An 18,212-nucleotide genomic window follows, 5' to 3' on the forward strand; every position below is an offset into this window, starting at 1 on the left:
TTTCTTCCATTAAAGGCAACCCGTGATAAAGTTTTCTAATGTTGGTCTGACCCCTCTGATCCGTTGCCTTATCTGTCTAAGGGTCTGTGAAATCTGCAGGAGACGCTGCGATGATCTCACCATATGTGGGGACTGAGGACTTCCCAGAGGGTCCCGGCTCCTGCCTTCTGCCATGGCTGTTATTTTATGTCACTTTGTCAGTGATAGTGAGGCCTGTCACCTGCAGAGAGGCTTGTTTTGGCTTCAATGAATTTAAAATGACTTTAAGAACATGAATAAATAATGTGAAGACAATCACAGAAGGAGATCACTTTCTGGAAAGCTAATATTTGAATTATTTTCATTATTATCCCTGTCCAAAATAAATCTGTAAATTATTATAATTTTTCTACAAATGTAGACTTAAAGCATTTAAAAGAGATCTGTTATACTCACTTTCAACATTAACTATGTTAACTCTGGTTGGCCAGCTCTGCGGTCGCAGGGAAATTTCAGTAAGCTGCGGGGGAGGGCTCGTCCTCTAACTTTAATTTGCTCCATGCGTTTCTCTAATACTTCGGCAGAACCTGATGTCAGGTTCTTGCCAAGTCCCGCAAAGCTCCCGTTAACGTCTTGTTCAGAGCAGCAGGAAACCACATCCAGGGATTACACCAACAACTGTGTATCTTGTGTTGAAAAAATATTTTGCTGAGGTTTAGTAAGGACATCCAACATCGTATCATAATAATGTATTTTAAATATGGATCAGCATAAAAGATCTCCTTTAAGCATGATTTACCAAGTCAACTGAAGCATAAGAGAAACTGCATTAACTTTATCCTTATCGAGTCACAACTGAAACCCTTACTGTATCTTATAGGTTATGACCTTTTTTTTTATCTAACAACACGTTGAAATCAGCACATTAACTTATATCCGACTTGTGCAATCACCCTTGGGGTAAAATGGGCTGCAGATTGAGAAACAATTCAAATTTTAAAACACATGCAAAAGTCCAAAATAAATGCAACAACAGAACATTCTGCAAATTTAAAAAAAGTGCCGCAAAAAGTGAAAACATCTGCATTAACAACAAACAGTCCGCAAATACTGGAGAGAGTGAGGGATATGAGGCAGTGAACTTATTATACATCAGACCACATAACAATATGCCTCCAGATCAGAGTCCCTGATAACCAGTCCCACTGTCTGCAGTGCAAAACACAACGTTTTAACATTTACAAGAATCCCATACAACTTTACTTGAGAAATAGATTCTGAAAAGAAAAATTACTCTGCTGTGTGTATGATCCCATAGGATACAGATCTCAGTTAGCCGTGCATCTAGAGAGGTATTAGCTGAAAAATTAGTTTAGCCATGAGATTGAAAACTAGACCAACCTGCACTCTGACACGTCTGACCTGGACTCTGACATAGAAAGGAGATCCAATGAGGCCTAGTACTTCTATGTAATGCCTGGATTTGCACTGTTTCTCTTTTGCACGTTTCCTTGATTTGTGTGTTTTCCAATTGCATCATGTATTTGCATTTTTTTTTTGTGGCTTTTTTTGTGCCTTTAATGTAGAGATAGGACAGTGGATAGAGTCGGACACCAGGGAGAGAGAGTGGGGAACAACATGCGGGAAGGAGGCCACAGGTGGGATGCAAACCCGGGCTGCCCGCTTGAGATGACAGCCTCAATTCATGGGGCGCGCGCCCTAACCATTGCGCCACCAGCGCGCCCTGTATTTCAGTTTTTTTTAAGCATGTTTTTGGCACAAAACCCCCTTTTTATTGTTGCCTGTGTATTGGATTTTGCATAGTGTGCCGTCTGTTTCTCCCAATGTAAATCGTTTGGGGTGTTGCAGCTGAATTGCCCTTTTGAACTTCCATAGACTTGTGTGTGTCAAAAGAAAAACGCAGCATATTTCTGTGTTTGAAGGAAAATAAATCCAACCAGTTTGAATTTTCCATGTCTTTGAATGTTTCCCTGACATCTCAAATATGCTGCTATGAGCCTTGAAATGACCATCCCAGTTCTGCTGCCAAGAATTTAGTTTCGCACCTCATAAAAATTAATGTGGTTCTGCCACTTTTACAGCTTGTTTTATGGTTGCGTGACACCTCATTTCTTTTTGATGTTTTTTTTACTGAAGAAGGAGACTGTTCAGGACTATTTAGAGGTTCTCTCAGGCAGATGGCTGCAGGATCTGTGTTTACTCATAAAGGTTACAGGATGCATCATAAAACTTAATGGACAAACATAGGACTTGGATTTCTTTGGGAAGTACCCTCTTGGTTTTTATAAACACCCCCCCCCCCTTTAATTGGTTCAACAAAATAAAATCTCTGACATGCTCAAGATTGAGTCAGTTTACATCAAAGTTCATAAAACAGAAAAGTGTGCATACAGTTATCTGTTAAATAAAGTGAATGAAGCCAAATGTTCCTCTATACTTTGTATCCAGACTTCTATTGACAAAGTATGTCTTGTTGACAGGACATGCAGGGAGGACAGTTAAAGACATAAAGTACTCTTAACTCTCAGCCATAACTGGGGCTCTGTTCCAGGGAACATTTCTGCTATATTTAGACCCTTCATTGGATTTTCCTCTTAGCTTCCAAGGGTCTCCGCTGCAGTGATTGGATCAGTCTCTTTCATTCACTTCCATACATGAGCTCATTGTGATTTCATTATGGTCTCCAGCCATGTGTGGTAGAATTCACAAAACTTTGTGGATGTGAATTTAAGAATGTGCTCTTATACATTTTGACAAAGACGTGAAAATAACATTATAATTGTCCTTTTTGATTTTGGTTGGTGTTTATTCTTCAACATTTGCAAAGATTTAGAGGAAAGTTCCACAACATGGGGTCTGAACTCCAAAGGCTCGCTCATCTTTTGTGACCTGTCAAGTTTTAGGAACCGCAAGTAGGCCCTGCTGGAGGCGGCCAGGCTCTTAGAGAGTTAGCAGATCACAGATATAAGGTGAGGCCTTGCCATTTAAAGCTTTAAAAACCCTAAAACTTCTAAGTAAGTGGGAGAAAGAAATGTACCTGATTTTGGTTTTTTTTCGTCTCAGTTGGGGCAGAACTTTCCAACTTTCTTTTTTTTTTGGATTGATAACCTGTTGTCAACCCTGCCCGCCTCTGACCACCGATGCTATCTTGGAAAACACCTCTGACCACAGGTCCTCTCCCCTGGGCTGTTAAGCATTTCCTTGAAGTTTTATCCTCTGTGGATTTCAATTACTGCGTCATACTTATCACTATTCATGAGCAATCTTTGGACCCTTACCTGCCGGCTCCCCAACCCTCTGCCTGGTCCTGACCTGTCTCTTCCATTGAAGCAACAAAATTTTGTTTTTTTTAAGCTGTTAAACATGAGACAACGATGACATTGTTAATGATGCATAATGTTATGTCACAGTCTTTTATGGAGAATATCTGCAAGGATGGACACTCTGGCGTCAGATTGTTGCTTTCCCATTAGCCATGAAACAGATCATAAAATACTTGCTGGGTGTTGTAACCAGTTTGCAACAACACATATGTAATATGTTAAGTTTTAACATTACGATAATGGATTACTAACTGCTGTTTCATAAAGCTCTCGCCACCATGTAAAGCCTGTCCAATATTTCCTCTGGTCCAGCTTCTTGCTCGGTCACTCTTTCTTTTTTTTCTTCTTAATTTCATCTGTCACCGTCCTCTTCTTCTGTCTCTTGGCCTCAGCCATTGTATGAAACAGTTCCTTTCTTGCCTGTTTTTTATAAAGCCTTAAATGGTCGGGCCCCACCCTTTATCATGATCTGCTAACTCTCTAAGAGCCTGGCCGCCCCCCTGAGATCCTCCTGCGGGACTAACTAGAGGTTCTTTAAACTCGACAGGTGACAAAAAGGTGACCAAACCTTTGCAGTTCCGGCCCCACAGTTGTGGAACTTCCCGACTGGAGCTCTCAGGCAGGAATGGTACAGTGAAGGATGTAAAATAGACTTGAGCTTTAAAAACACTTTTTTTTAGTCTTCTGACAACTCAAAGCACATTTTCCACCACAGATCACACGTACCCATTCATTCACACCACATGTAAAGTATCTATCAGTATTAACTAATCCATTCATACAACACTTATCAACGAAGCAGCAGGAGCAACTTGGGGTTAAGTGTCTTGCCTAAGGACACATCGACATGTTACTGCAGGAGCTGGGTGCCTCAACCTGCTCCTTGGACAGCTGTGAAGCTAAAATCCCCCCTTGATGGGTGCTGAAATATTGGCCATGCTGCTCTGATCTCCTTTTGTCTATAGCGATTAACCTATCGTTGTAAAGGATAATATCTTCGCTTCCTTTGTTGGACAAAGCTGGCTGAGTTTAGCTACATACCCAGGTTTTTTTTTTTCATGCAAAAAATGTGTTGGCCCACTCAATTTCACCAAAGCTGATATTGAGGTCAGAGCGTCTGTGGGTTCATCTTTGGTCGTCTACTGCAGCTTCTCAGTGCAGTCAAAGCAGGCTTCTAATTTGAGCTTCTCATATTCGACCATCTCCTCCCCGGCTTCACCACTTGCAATGGTCCACTGTGTTTTTATCCCTGGTAGGGAATGGGCCGTCTGTATTTTGGCATATCACGCCTGAGGTTTGCTTTGGGCCTGAGGTTGGGTGTAAACACGGACCAGGATAGAGGAGGAAAACTCCCACAGTGAGTAATATCTTGTAACTTTTCAGGCTGAGTTGCCCCAGGGCTGTAACTGCAGCACCACGGAGGATACTGAGGTCACAGGGTGGTTTTTATTATTGTTATTATTTCTTAGGAATTTGGGTTTTTCTTACGATGACACCCTTCTCTTTAGATTATTTTTTTTATTATTGTATTTTAATTTGTATACTTTAATGTCAGTAAAAAATAAATGATGTATTCAGTGTACAATGCTCTGATTGAAGCATTTTGTCCTGAAACTTTCACACAGCGGAGTCCAAATAACTAAAATAAATATACCATTTTTTTTCATCAATCAATCTAACTTACAATGCAAAATTTTCATAATGTTTTATTATTGGTGTTAAGGTAAATGTCATGGTGATAGAAATGCTGTTGCTGGTCTGTATAGAAAACAACCCTAGGAACTTGTCGGTACATTATAACAGCTCTGCTTTCTAAATGTAGATTCTTTAATGCATTTGTATAGGCTGGAACAAATGTGATATTTTGTACACCTGCCATTGAGGCTAGATTAGCAAAACTGCTTTTGGGACCTTAAAACCCTTAATGACTTTATAAATGAAGAGCTGTCACTTTATAGAAACTTAATAATACTTTAATAATTTCATATTTGCATTTTTATATTCCTTTATGTATTGTATAAATAAAAAATATTTTTGTATGTCAGTAGTCTCTCAACTGGAAAGTTCAAGGTTCGATCCCACACTACTATAGCCACATGTCTGATACTGCTTCATCGGCAGCATATGAATGTGTATGAATGGGATTAGTTAATACTGAAGGCCACTTTATATAGCAACCTCTACCATCAGTGTGTGAATGCCTGGGTAGGTTTGACCTAAGGTGTACAAGCGCTAAGACTAGAAAATAACTTTACAAGCTGAAAACTCTGTTTAGCTGGTAAAGCAGGAAACTGGATGCCCTGCTGTTCTAAGGCTGAATTTGGAAGGATGAAAACCAAGATTTTCCCCCCATTAATACAGCTGGTGACTTCACTGTGTTTCCCCTTAATGTACAGCCTGTTATAAAGTGGTGTCATTTGACCTATAAATTTAACAACTTTGGTTTATTCTGTAACCTTCTAAAAAAAGTTTTTTTCTTGACATGCTCCTTCTAAAAAAAAAAAAGAATAATACATTTAAAAATTGGTTTAAAAAAAGTAGCACAATCCGTGACTTAATGGAAACAGTCGTGAAAAACCCTGCCGAGCTCAGCTGTGTCCATGCCGCCGCTCTCCTGCGGGCTTCCCCCTCTGAGCTCAGCAGCCAGCCTGGAGCGACACATGCGGTTGTGGTGGAGGTTTGGCTCGGAGTCATTTGGCGTGTGATCATCTGGCTCTGGTCTGTAATGATGCGTAATGGCGGTGAATGGATGCGCAATAACGCGACGCAACCAGCAGCTGTACATTTATATGGAGAAAACGGCATAAGATGGTGGGGATCTGCAGAAGGGGTCAGGTGTCATCTGTTACTTGTTATGATTGTTTCACTTTCCGGGCAGCCGACATACAATAAAGACAGTTCCGCTTAAATTTCAAAGTAAAACTCCCTTTGACTGACGCCTCGGGTGTTACGTGACAAAAATGCCAAGATGTTAAAAGGCTGATGCACAGCACATGGTGTCCTGCTGAGGGTCAAGTCAATATGTTCTAGAACAAAAAAACCGTGTGAAACCTGACAGCCCATAACACAGACAGCCTGTTTACTGCCAAGTTTAATCCTCCAGTCCACTAATGGCAAAACAAGATTGTCAGGGTAAGGAGTTCACGGCCAAGCACACTGTCTGCAGGTTACATTTAGGATCATTGTTGGAAATATCGCTATAAAAAGCAATGCTGACAAAATGCTCAACAGAAGCACTGCAGCAACCCCACTTTGGTTCAAAAGGGCCAAGAAGACAAATAAATGTATCGTTAGGCTATTTACGAACAAAGATATCAATATATATTATATTTATTATTATTTTGATAGACTTTTTAAAAATGTAATTTATTAAATTTGACCATGCACATCCAATGGTTGATTGGAGTTATTATATGGAAGATGTGAGTAAGCAAAAAGAGAGACAGAGAGAGAGATAGGAGGAGGGAGGGAGAGAGAGAGGAGGGGAAGGGAGAGAGCGAGAGGAGGGGGGAGGGAGAGAGAGAGGGAGAGAGGGGAGGGAGGGAGAGAGAGAGAGAGGAGTGGGGAGGGAGAGAGAGAGAGAGAGAGGGGAGGGAGGGAGAGAGAGTGGGAGGGAGAGAGAGAGAGAGGAGTGGGGAGAGAGAGAGAGAGAGAGAGAGAGCGAGAGCGAGGGGAGGGAGGGGAGGAAGGATGGAGGACTGTCTACCATGCAGAGCAGAGAAGCTCCGCGACGCGCTCTGTTTTATTTTGAAAGCAGCCAGCCAGTGTAAGTGGCGTGTCTGCGGAGTGGACTCGGAGAGCTGCAGGCCAGCCTGTTGCGCTCTTGGCGGCACACTCGGACAAGGAACACGAATGCTGCGTCAATGGACGGGGACAGGAATAGACTTTCCTTTATTCATATCAGGATTGGACCCATATCAGGCAGACCACTCTTCTAATTGAACAAAGACTCATCCCGACGTGCCACCTCTGAGCGGATCCCGGGAGACGGGCGAAAGGGGGACTATCGAGGTGCGTGTTTGAGTCTCTGAGTGTGTGTGGCACTATTTTATGGATCCCCAGGATGTACTTTTCCGTTTACAAATGTCGTCTTGCAATCACAGGTGTGTGCTGCCGTGTGTTTTAAAAGTTTGCTTTGCTCGAGGTTTTTCCCTTTAGATGTGTAGAAATACTTTCACTTTCGCTAGGTGCGCATATTGATTTCTCCATTGACGCTCTACCTCTGCAGATATCAGTGATAACATGCGCCGGCATATCAGGGTCAGGAGGCTAATAAATTATGTGGCTCAACCTGCGTGGACTTATGCAACAAGTAGCTGAAAAATGTCCAATACCAGTCATAGACTGATAACTTAATGGGTGGGTGAACTTTGATTTCCTTTGCCAGGTCACAGTTGGACGAAGTAAACATCCGCCTCAGTTTATTTTAACACCTAGTGAGCGCAGGAGGAGTGAATGAGGGAAAGGTTGACAAAAGTTCAGTCAACACAATGAAGAAGCAGTTATATGAGCATTATGTTGATTGCTTTGCAGAATGCATGAATGCAGCTGCGTTAGGTGGACTTACATACAGCTGACAGTGACCACCTTTTTCTTTTAGCCTGCATGGTCACAGCTGAAATTCAGCTGTTTAAGCCGTCAAGTCTTGTTTATTTATTGTTAAAGTGAATATGAAGTTACAAAAGAAAATCCAAAGATTGAACTAACAGGGGGAAAAAGCTCCAATGGTTTTTGTATTTTTTTGTATGTTTGTGTGTGCACTCGCTTTTTCTTTTTTGATCCTTGTGAGGTCCAGTTTGAGGTTTGGTTCCTTTAGTGATGACTGTTTGGAGACGTTTTGAACAAGTCTCACGTCATCTCGGGCTGTTTGGTTTAAGAATAGGGATGAAGTTTTGACACTGTGCTGATGGATCAGGTCAAAGTTTGAGTGAATAGGAGGGATGTATAGACTGCTGAGGTATACAACGTATATAAATATAGGCCTGTATAATCTTGTACATGTTTTTTTAGAATCTACATGTTATGTAGGCCCTGTTTCATATAGCATGTCCTTTACCAAAGAAGAAATCAGAGCCCCTGTCATTTTCTGGCTGCACTCTGAGGCACTCTGTATGCAGCTTTGATGCATCATGTTTGTGTGGGTGCAAAAAGTTTGGCCTAGAGCAAACATGTTGTAACATTTTGGTTTTGTGTCTGGTCATGTGTGCATAACATGTCCTCTATAATCACATTTTGTAACTCTGGTCAGCAGAATGTAAATAACTTTTACTGAATGATTTCTGCTCTGTTCCACATTTGAAACCTGACTATTAAAGGGGCTGATTTGACTAACAAATGTGCTTCAAATTATAGCCTGAAAGTACAAACTGCAGGTGTGAGACATGAGCAGTGTGCTAAGCTGTACACTCTGCTCTGATAACACCTGAAGTGAAGAGTTTTACATTGTTGTTGAGACATACACATAGCCAGAAGTACACAGACACATGTACAAACAGCATCCTTTATGCACTATTGGAGAAATGTCCGAGTGAGGGGCTATATATGCAAGAGCGCAAAAGCAGTTGGTGGTTTCGGCAGTGCTCAGGAAGTGAGCAGCTGTCGATGTTGTAGTTGATGATGATATATATTAACTTAAATTCAAAGGGAAAATATGTTTTGCCTCTGTGCACTGCCTGTAAGAACCATAGACTGTAAAAATTATTAGACGAAGCCTGAGTGATGTCAGCCATCTGTTCCTGCAGGGGGCTCTGGTACAATAAAACTATGACACTGTGAAATGTGTGAAATCTAGCTGTGTAGCCTTCATTGACCCTCCTTCAACTTTTGACATTTATTTAAATTAAACTTCTTATAACCAATTAAATTCTGAACTCTTGGATATGAAGTTAATCTCAAACTTGTTGGTGGATTTATCCAAATCAGAGACGGTGGTATAATCTTCAAATGTTGTGAGGTTGATTGATAACTGTAGAAGAGGCGAAGGGAAAGGACACAGCTTCTGGTGGATCCAGTGCTGTTAGTTTAGGAGACAGACTCCTTGCATTAAGAAGAGTCCTAGGTGATCTGATAACAAGTGCACAGCACTTCAGCGCGGGCGTTTTACTCTTTGCATTTACAATGCGCTCCATTTTGTATATCTGAGATCACTTCACTTTCACTTGCAAATAAGTGCATGTGCATCATTTCTGTTTAATAAGACTGACTGCATCACAGTTTACACCCAGTGGGAAGCAGAAGTGTTCTCCCAGTTGAAGTCCTTTACGTTGCATGAGGGTTTACACTACCAAACCCATGTGGACAAATGCCACCAATGAGGTCTGAGCTGTCGAATCACAATCTGTCTTCAGGATGCATCAGGGTGCGTTCACACCTAGTAGGGCTATCTATCAGCAGATGTTAAATGCAAGGTGTAAACAGCCTCACATTGATGTTTTCCAGTTCCACCTGCTGCCTCATATATCCAACGTAAGTGTCAATTCAACTGCAGGTTGAGGCAGGAACCCTTAGCTGGGAGAGCATGTCCTGCAGGAGAGCTTAGAGAAGGGCACTGAGGGCTTTTTATTTTTCATCCAGATTGTTTGCAAGTGCAGGTCTCTAATGAAGTTCTGGTTCTGGTTTTATGATCGGTGGTAAAAACATTCCAAAGAATCTGACTAGGGTTCTGTTAAAGTCTCTCAGAGGATGATGGTCCAGCTTTTCCCCAATACATTCCTTGACTTGTGGTCTAAATCTGTTCCAGTCCCCCCTCCTAGAAACCTCTTCCTGTACAATAACAATCAGGATTTAGCTGTTGGCTAGGGTATAGTCCTGAAATACACGCAGACTAGCACCCTGAACATTTTGGGTTTCAGTGCCTTGTTCTAGGACAACATGGCAGTGTCAAGGCAGCAAACATTCCCAATTTTCCAAAACCCTTTGGGTGCCAAGACAAGTCCCAACAGACCAAGCTACTACTGCCCCCAGTCCTTACAAGAAAAGATGTATGGTGTTAAAGTCTCTGTGTACTCATACTGACTGTTGGTCCTCAAAACATCTCAGTCAGTAAAGTCCAAAAAGATCCACCATGTGTACTGTTCTTTGAAGCCTCACAGCCGGTTTACAGAGCTTTAATTTCTTCCTTCATGTAGGAATGACCGTAGTGACTCAGAGCATGAAAGAGCAACATTTCATAAGCATTTTGTTCCCATCCATTTTGCTGAGAGGTTATGTGGGGTGATCTTGTTGTAGCTGCAGACCAGAGACCAGAACTTATTCGTACAGTGTGTGTGGTTGGAGGTCATCCAGTTTCGTGCAGGTTGAAAGAAATCGGGAGAGAGATTCCTCGTAACACTGCGCAACAACTTCAACAAATCTTCATTCATCATTTCTGACCTTTGCTGGAGTTTACTTGACATTAAAATATTTTAAAGAGAGGAAGGAGGTGCTTTGTGATAGAGTTTTTTTAAATCAGCGAGCTTCACATCCATGATTCAAAGTCGTTATGGTATTTAGGACTTGTGTCTTATGTGTGTGGGCTCGTGACACTGACAGGAGGAAAGGAAATACATTACATACATTATACAGTTATATCACATTTGATCAAAGGCTGACTCTTATTTTAAGACATACAGCAACAGGGATGTAACTTTGACTTGACTTTTGGTGATGTCAAAACAATGTAGACATTTTTTGACACCAGAGAGTGAATTTTAAATGATGATGGATTGAATTCCCATAAACTGACTGCCACACATCTTTGGTGGTAACCGACTTCTCTGGTTAAACTTTGCACATCATGACACTGCACTGTTTGTTATCTAAAAGCTGCTCCGTCTCAAATGTGAGTTACAGTCTCAAATGTGAGTTACAGTCCTGTAACAGATACTGTACTGGTTTAAGGTGTGAACTCTCACTTGTACACCTTACACTTTTACAAAACCAGGCCTGAGTAACTTTTCCTCTATCTTTGAGGGAAACAGAGCTTCAGTCTGTTTTTTGTCTTCTTCAGGCCCACAGTGTGCACTGTTACATGCTCACAGCATTTATCACTCCCAAAGTTCCTGCACTAAAAACTGATTTACAATTGAAGTCAAATTGTAGGGGTAAAGATACTTTAAGGGGACTTTATCGTGTCTTTGTCTTTTTCCTCCTCAGTGATTCAAAGTTTTCTCAAAGTTAAATATTTCAAACCAATGGGGTGAAGTATTTTAAGAGCATAATTCTTTGTGGATATCCTCATTAAAAAAATGTGTTAATGTGAATAGAAATTACTAGTTTTATGATGAGGTAAACCACATGTCAGCAGTAATGAGAAGCATACCCGCCCCATGATGTACAGGGATTTGGGAACTACAAATGCTTTTAATTTGAAAGGGCTTAAGTTTTTAAGCACAAGGCATCAAGGACCATTAACTGTAGAATCATTTATTTTAGCTGCACATTAGTTCATGGAAAGCATTTGTAAAACAGGGTCAAGGAAGCAATTTTTCTTTTACATTTCCCAAACCTTTATTTCTAGAATCAGTTTAGTTTTTGGTTGAAGAAAGTTTTTAGTTTGGGGTTTAAATACATCAAGCTGCTGGTTGCTCAACTTTCCATCTGCTCTTTGTTTTTTTGATCATGTTTGTTTTATAACATGTTCATTTTTCTGCATCCCTCTGGATAAGCCTTGTCGTGTTGTGTTTTGAAAAAACAACCTTCGTGTAGTAGTAAAAAGCAGCATCCATCTTTTGGTTTATTTTTATATTCTGAGTAAAAGGTTCCCAGAGACAGTGTCATGTTTTTTTTAATCCACATTGAAATGTGATATTTGGTTATAAGCAAGCGGCGACCGCCGGGGTTAAAAATTGAAGCTGATGCGGAAGTGCAAAATCCTGCAGTTCCTCAAGTGTCCACTAGAGGCTGGCTGCTGAGACACCAAAAGTCACATACACACCAATTTAAAAAAGGCTGTTTTTACAGCAGAAATTAACACGTTTACAGCCGGGTGCAAAAAAATGAAATAAGTCTGATTAGCTCATGTCTCGATTGACACACACTGAATTCTTTGATAAGTCATCCGTTTTGATTTTATGAAGGATAAGCGTTATTCACAGCTGACCTAATTGACAAGATGTAACGGTTTGTCAAGAGGCTTAAAACCAGAGGACTGATGAGTGCCTTGTCCACAGCCGTGCTCCTCATCCGGGTTTCAGCTAGAGCAGGAGCAGACAGCCTCCAAGATCAGAGTAATCCAGCGCACACCAGGATTGTTCAGATACACTTTAAAGTTAAATGCTAATAAAAAACATCTGAGCGAACTTAAAAGTTAAAACCTGCCTGGTCTCCAGCTGAAGGGTAGGGTCAGAGAGCATTTCAAGAATTGGCGACCGCTCCTAACCCCCCCCCTGCAGAAACAGATGGGTGACGTCACTCATTCTTTGTTGTTTTATGTTTACAGTCTATGATTATTAGCCGTTTAATCAAAACAAATTAGGGCTTGACGTAATCACCCTCCCCTATACTGACCCTTGAAATCTGTGTCCTGGACCGAAAATCAACTGTCAGACTGTTTGTTTATTACGCAGACTGTTTGTTCTCAAACATACTAATAATCACATTTATCAATTACACATCATTCAGTCTTACTGCTGAAAAAGATGAACGGATTAGTCTGTGAGCAGACATTTACTTACTAAAAATTGGTTACTGGAATAAAACATTTAAGCACTATCATCAGACATCAAACTCTGACTGTACCAATTTTGTACCAAAAAATACAGAATCTGCAGCCATGTAGGCGGTCAGGCTACTTTGCCAGAGTAAAGCTTTGAGGTGAAATATTAGCATGAGACACTCAAAGGACAACAGTGCTAAACTTGACCTTCCTCCTCTGTAAAAACCTGCCCACTAGTGTTGGAGTACTCCAAATCAGTCTTGGTCTCAAGACCACTTTTTGAAGGTCTCGACTGGGAATCAAAAACATTTTTATTCGATCCCTAAATGTCTTGGTCTTGTCTCGGTCTTGGTGCACTCCAGTCTCAGGTATGTCTTGGTTTTGGTTAGCGTAGTCTTGACTACAACACTACTGCCCCCCTATACATTACATTTTCACCTATACTTCATGGCTAATTACTTAAGAAATCAACAATTTACTCTGAATATTTAGTTTTAAAAGATTGTATTAATGATTTAATTACTTCTGTTAAATACATCTGGTAGATTCACTGTTACAGTTCATTCATCAGTAAACTCTGTAGCCATGTTCGAATTAAATAGGCTGGCTGCGATGTCTCACTTTAAACTGAACATTTCCACCAATGGAGAGACAAGGTGACCAGGCCCACATGAATCAGTGTAGCCCTGACTGAGTATCTGTCTTATCACTGTTGGAGACAGATGACATTTACTTTTCCATTCACTGTCTTTAGAAATCATCGTATCCCAACCACCTTTATTCTGTGTTCATGTGCCAGATTCAGTTTTATACATTTCTGCAAAGGAAGTTTTTCCTTGGTACTGTTGCAGAGTGGTTGCTTACTTGCGAGCTGAGTTGGGTGTCTGTTAAAAATGATTACAAACAGCGCTGTCTTGAACTGCTCCATGATCTAACACTCCATGTATCCACACATGGGGGAGGAGGTGTGGCTGCAACAGAAAAAACAACAACGATTGTTTGATTCAAATGGAAAAAAATAGAGGAATTGATTTTCTACTATTTAAAGAAAAAGTTAAAGACAACATTTCTTTCTAACTGTTCTCCAGAAAGGGGGCTGCTACAGGCCTGACATAACTTGTTAAAGATGGCTGCAGTTGTTGAAAAGAAGACCGGTGGTCTCAGTGAGGTGACAGTTCGCTTGATTTCCCCTGCACTGTCTATGTCAAATGATATGGTCTGAAACACAGAGGGTACAGGGGGAAATGACATGCAGCAAAGGGCCAAGAGTCGGATTCAACACAGGGCCGCAAAGTCGAGAGCTGTAGCCACTGCACATGGGGTGAGTGTTAACCACTCCACCAAACCAGCACTCCGGAGAGTGGGAATAAAGGGAGAAAGAATAAATCTTCAAACCATAATTTACTGATATAGGAATACAGATAGGCAGAAAATCTGCATAATCATAAAACAAACTGTGCTGTTCACAAATACAACAAAGCATAATAAAAAACCACAGCAGTTTTACAGGCTTTTCACACTCTCCTCCCCTGTTGTTAGTGTATTTACAACCAGCCTTCATCCTTTTATGAGTTTCATTGTTTGTTTGTCTGTTTTGTTGTCTGCCACCCTCACGGCTTGTCTCTTTTATTCTTCAGACTGTCAGCAGCAGGAGACGGCAGAAGAACAAGGGACATAAAACTCCAGAGTCTGACTGCCAGCATGTTTCAGAAATGCTCAGCAGCGCAATGAAATGAAACCCTGAGGACTGTCGACACATGTGCGTCCCGCTGAACACACACACTGAAGAGTTGAAAACAACAGTGTGGTAGGACTGAGCAAGAGCGTGTGTGGCCGTACCCTGTGTGTGTGAGTGTTCTCACACGCTGTGCTGAGGTTTAAGCATTGAGGAGCGGAGGACTTAAACTGAAGAGTATGGTTCAACCTTCCACTTCAGCCTACCTGCTGGGAGGCCTTCTGGGTAAGCACATCAACACCTTTGTGTTTGTTTGTTTGTGGGTGTGAAGTAATCCTCCCTGCTGATATTGGTGCTGCCTGTGTTGTTGTTTATATACACAGTATATACTGTGTGTATATATATATATATATATATATATAACATATATAACATAACTGAAATGTATGCTCTCCATAGTTATTATACACATCACATGTCCTGAAAGCACAGTGTTGATTGTGTTACTGTTATGTTAAAGTGTCCCTGTATTTAGATACAGAGAAATGCTCCTGTAACGTCAGTCTCTGTGTTGATTGAGGCATTTGGTGAAGATGGTTCGGGTATGAGTCGGACTCTCTGAAGGCCGTCGTGAGAGTGTGTGTGAATTATTGGTGGAGCCGGAAACATACAATTTAATTCTGTAATGATTAATGTGTAATTCAATTTGATATTTAGTAATAGCAATACTTGTAAGGTTTTGTTATTCCAAAGTCATAAAACTCAAAATCTCAGCGTTGAGGATGATGACAGGTGTCTGAACAGGATTGTCCATATTATCGTTTTTAGCTGAGTAAGGATGATTGAGGATCAATAAATAGTGTATGGTGAAAAAGATGGGGAGGGACAGTGAATGGGTAGTTTTACTGTTTCACACACACATGCTCATTTGTACGTTTGCCAGCTCTGTGTGTGTAATGGTCATAAACTTTCTCAGAGCCTAAGGTTGGTCTGACCATAATATACTGTATGCTCATGCCCAACACACCCAATGCATTATTGTTAATAACAGCCGTTTCTCAAAATGATCTCTTCAACTGTAATAAAGGCGTTGGAAAGCACTTACAGTTACAATCAGTAAAGACTTAATTATGAGAGAACAATTATCTCACACCTTATCTTTTACATTCTTTCCTTGTTAAATAAAGGTTAAACAAAAATACATTATGGAGGCTATGGTCCTCAAAGCGGGCGGCCCAGGTTCGAATCCCACTTCTGGCTCCTTTCCTGCATGTCATTCCCCACTCTCTCTCTCTCCCTGATTTCCGACTCTATCCACTGTCCTATCTCTACAATAAAGGCACAAAAAGCCCACAAAAAAAATCTTAAAAGAAAAAATAATAATACCAGAAATAATATTTAACAGTGTACAGAGTTGAGATATCGTCAAAAATGTAACTACAAATCACTCACTTGATCTTACTTTGTAAGACAGCTCCTACCTGCTGTACTGCGTCTTCTGCTTACTTTTTATCTGCAATAAATGTAAGCGTGAGAGCTGTCTTAGTTTGTCAAAACTTGCAGCAACACCAGGCTAGTGAAAGGGACCGGGCCTTAAATTAGGATGGGCTTTTCCTGTTATGTATAATTTCTGAGAATCTTATGATCAAAGCTTTATAGCTGGAGGAAAAATCGCAGACACAGTGTAATTCAAGCCACATACCAATGATCGATTTCACATTTTAAGAAACCAGTCAGCTTACTACAAATGCAGTTGGACATCTGTTATGTATTTGTGTCAGATGTTCCTGTTGTGATACTGTACAAAGAGAAGATATCCATCCATCCCAGTGAAACACACAGGCACCTTTTGTTAAACTGCTGAAGCACCTAAAGGCTAATCTGACACAAATAACCCTGATTGATTTTATACCTCGTCAAATGAGAGACAAGTTTTTCAGTCCCACAGCGTGAAGCCGTTCTTCTTCAACTTTGTCCTCGGAAATCAGAGAACGTGTCTCCTCTTCCTGACACAAATGTCCTCTGGTGTGTGAAGTGTTCCTCCAGTCACACAGGAATGCTTTGTGGTGGTAATATACAGTATGGACTGTCAGAAGAGTCAAGAATGTGAAGCTTTTCTTTTTTCCACTAAACAAATGCAAATGTGCTCTTTTGTGTGCAATGTGTTTTTAATGTGGTCCATCTGCAGTCAATACACAGAACTGTAAAAAAAAGCATTTTATTTCACTACTTTGATGCATGTTATTCCCTTGACATTTAGCAACAACATTTACAGTATTTGGATTTTTTATTTTCAGCAGATAGACACTTAACATGGAAATTCTGGTTGTATCCCAAACTCCTGCAGCCACATGTCCGATGTGTCCTGCAGGCAGGACATTTAGCGCGCTCCTTCCTCGGTGGAGTGTGAATGTGTATGAATGTGACTAGACTCTGATGGTCATTTTACATCGCAGCCTCTGCCATCAGTAAATGTGTAGGTGTGACCTGCAGTGTAAAAACACTTTGAGTAGTCAGAAGACTAGAAAAGTGCTACAAGCCCAAGTCCATTTACCATTTATTCATGAAGCGTTGTTACAAAGGTGAAGCACCAAGTGAGGTTGGAATATATTGGATATTGGGTAATGGATTGAGAATGGATTGAACTTGAAAATAAGGATTGTCAAAGGATTAATCACTGAATTTTCACGTTTTTGCATATTTTGCATTTCCAAACTGTTTAAAGTGCATGTTAACAATGTGAGGCACGATTGTGCGGCTTTTAGATTTATTGTATTTGTTCTGCACTGCTACACCAGTGTGGCCTGAAACCAAGAGACAGCTTCAAATTGTTGAGTCTGTGAAACGCAGACATCAAAAAATATGCAGGAGTGCATGTACCTCCAGTGATCTCTGGATTTAGCAACCACATATTGCACTTTGTAGGAGTTCCAGTTCAGTTGCTTTCTGATTTATATCAGTCCTATAAGCATGAGACTATTGTTCTCTGTGATGTAAGGCATATAACTGGTCCCAACATGGCAACCTGAGGATGTCTCTTAGACCTGAGTCTTTCCATGTTGACACATCTGCAGTCTGCTGCAAGCAATTTGACAAAGGCAGTATAGTTAACTGCTTAGATTTAGTTTCATCCTCAACATTTTTTATGTGTTCTGATGTTACTGCATGTGGGCTAAGAAAACAAAACGATGGGGATTTTACCATAAACTGTATATAACATGGACGTACTCTCAGTGACATCACCAACTGGTTGGAAAGTGGAAATCCTATTTCTAACTAACTTCTGATCAACCAATTAACAGACAAAGAGGTTGATGGGAGGTGAACCTAACCTCCTGGCAAACAGCTACAACGCGCCCAGCTGTCAGTCAGATAAGCCACGCCCCTAATTATGCATGTCTTTCCCTATGTGTTATCAAAATGACGGAGTTATAAAATGATTAACCCACCCCCGTACAATGTGTCATGAGCTATTGATTACATTTTTTTTCTTTTTAACTAGGTTGTAAACATTTTTATTTCTGCTGTCAAAAGGACATTTTAGTATGAGTGTTAATAGGTATTCAGAGGCATTTGCTTC

General features: G+C 40.7%; 1 protein-coding gene across 1 annotated transcript in view; it reads left to right on the forward strand.

Moving 5' to 3' along the window:
• Nucleotides 1–6,999: 6,999 nt before the first annotated feature.
• il34 (interleukin 34) overlaps nt 7,000–18,212 on the forward strand; it is a 33,542-nt gene continuing 22,329 nt past the window's right edge. The window contains exons 1-2 of the mRNA XM_020653071.3: nt 7,000–7,334; nt 14,595–14,917. Coding sequence (XP_020508727.1) covers nt 14,872–14,917 — 46 coding nt within the window. The 5' untranslated portion in view covers nt 7,000–7,334; nt 14,595–14,871. The remainder of the gene's footprint in view (nt 7,335–14,594; nt 14,918–18,212) is intronic.

The sequence above is a fragment of the Labrus bergylta genome, chromosome 7 (assembly GCF_963930695.1).
Source record: "Labrus bergylta chromosome 7, fLabBer1.1, whole genome shotgun sequence".
Classification (NCBI taxonomy): Eukaryota; Metazoa; Chordata; class Actinopteri; order Labriformes; family Labridae; genus Labrus; species Labrus bergylta.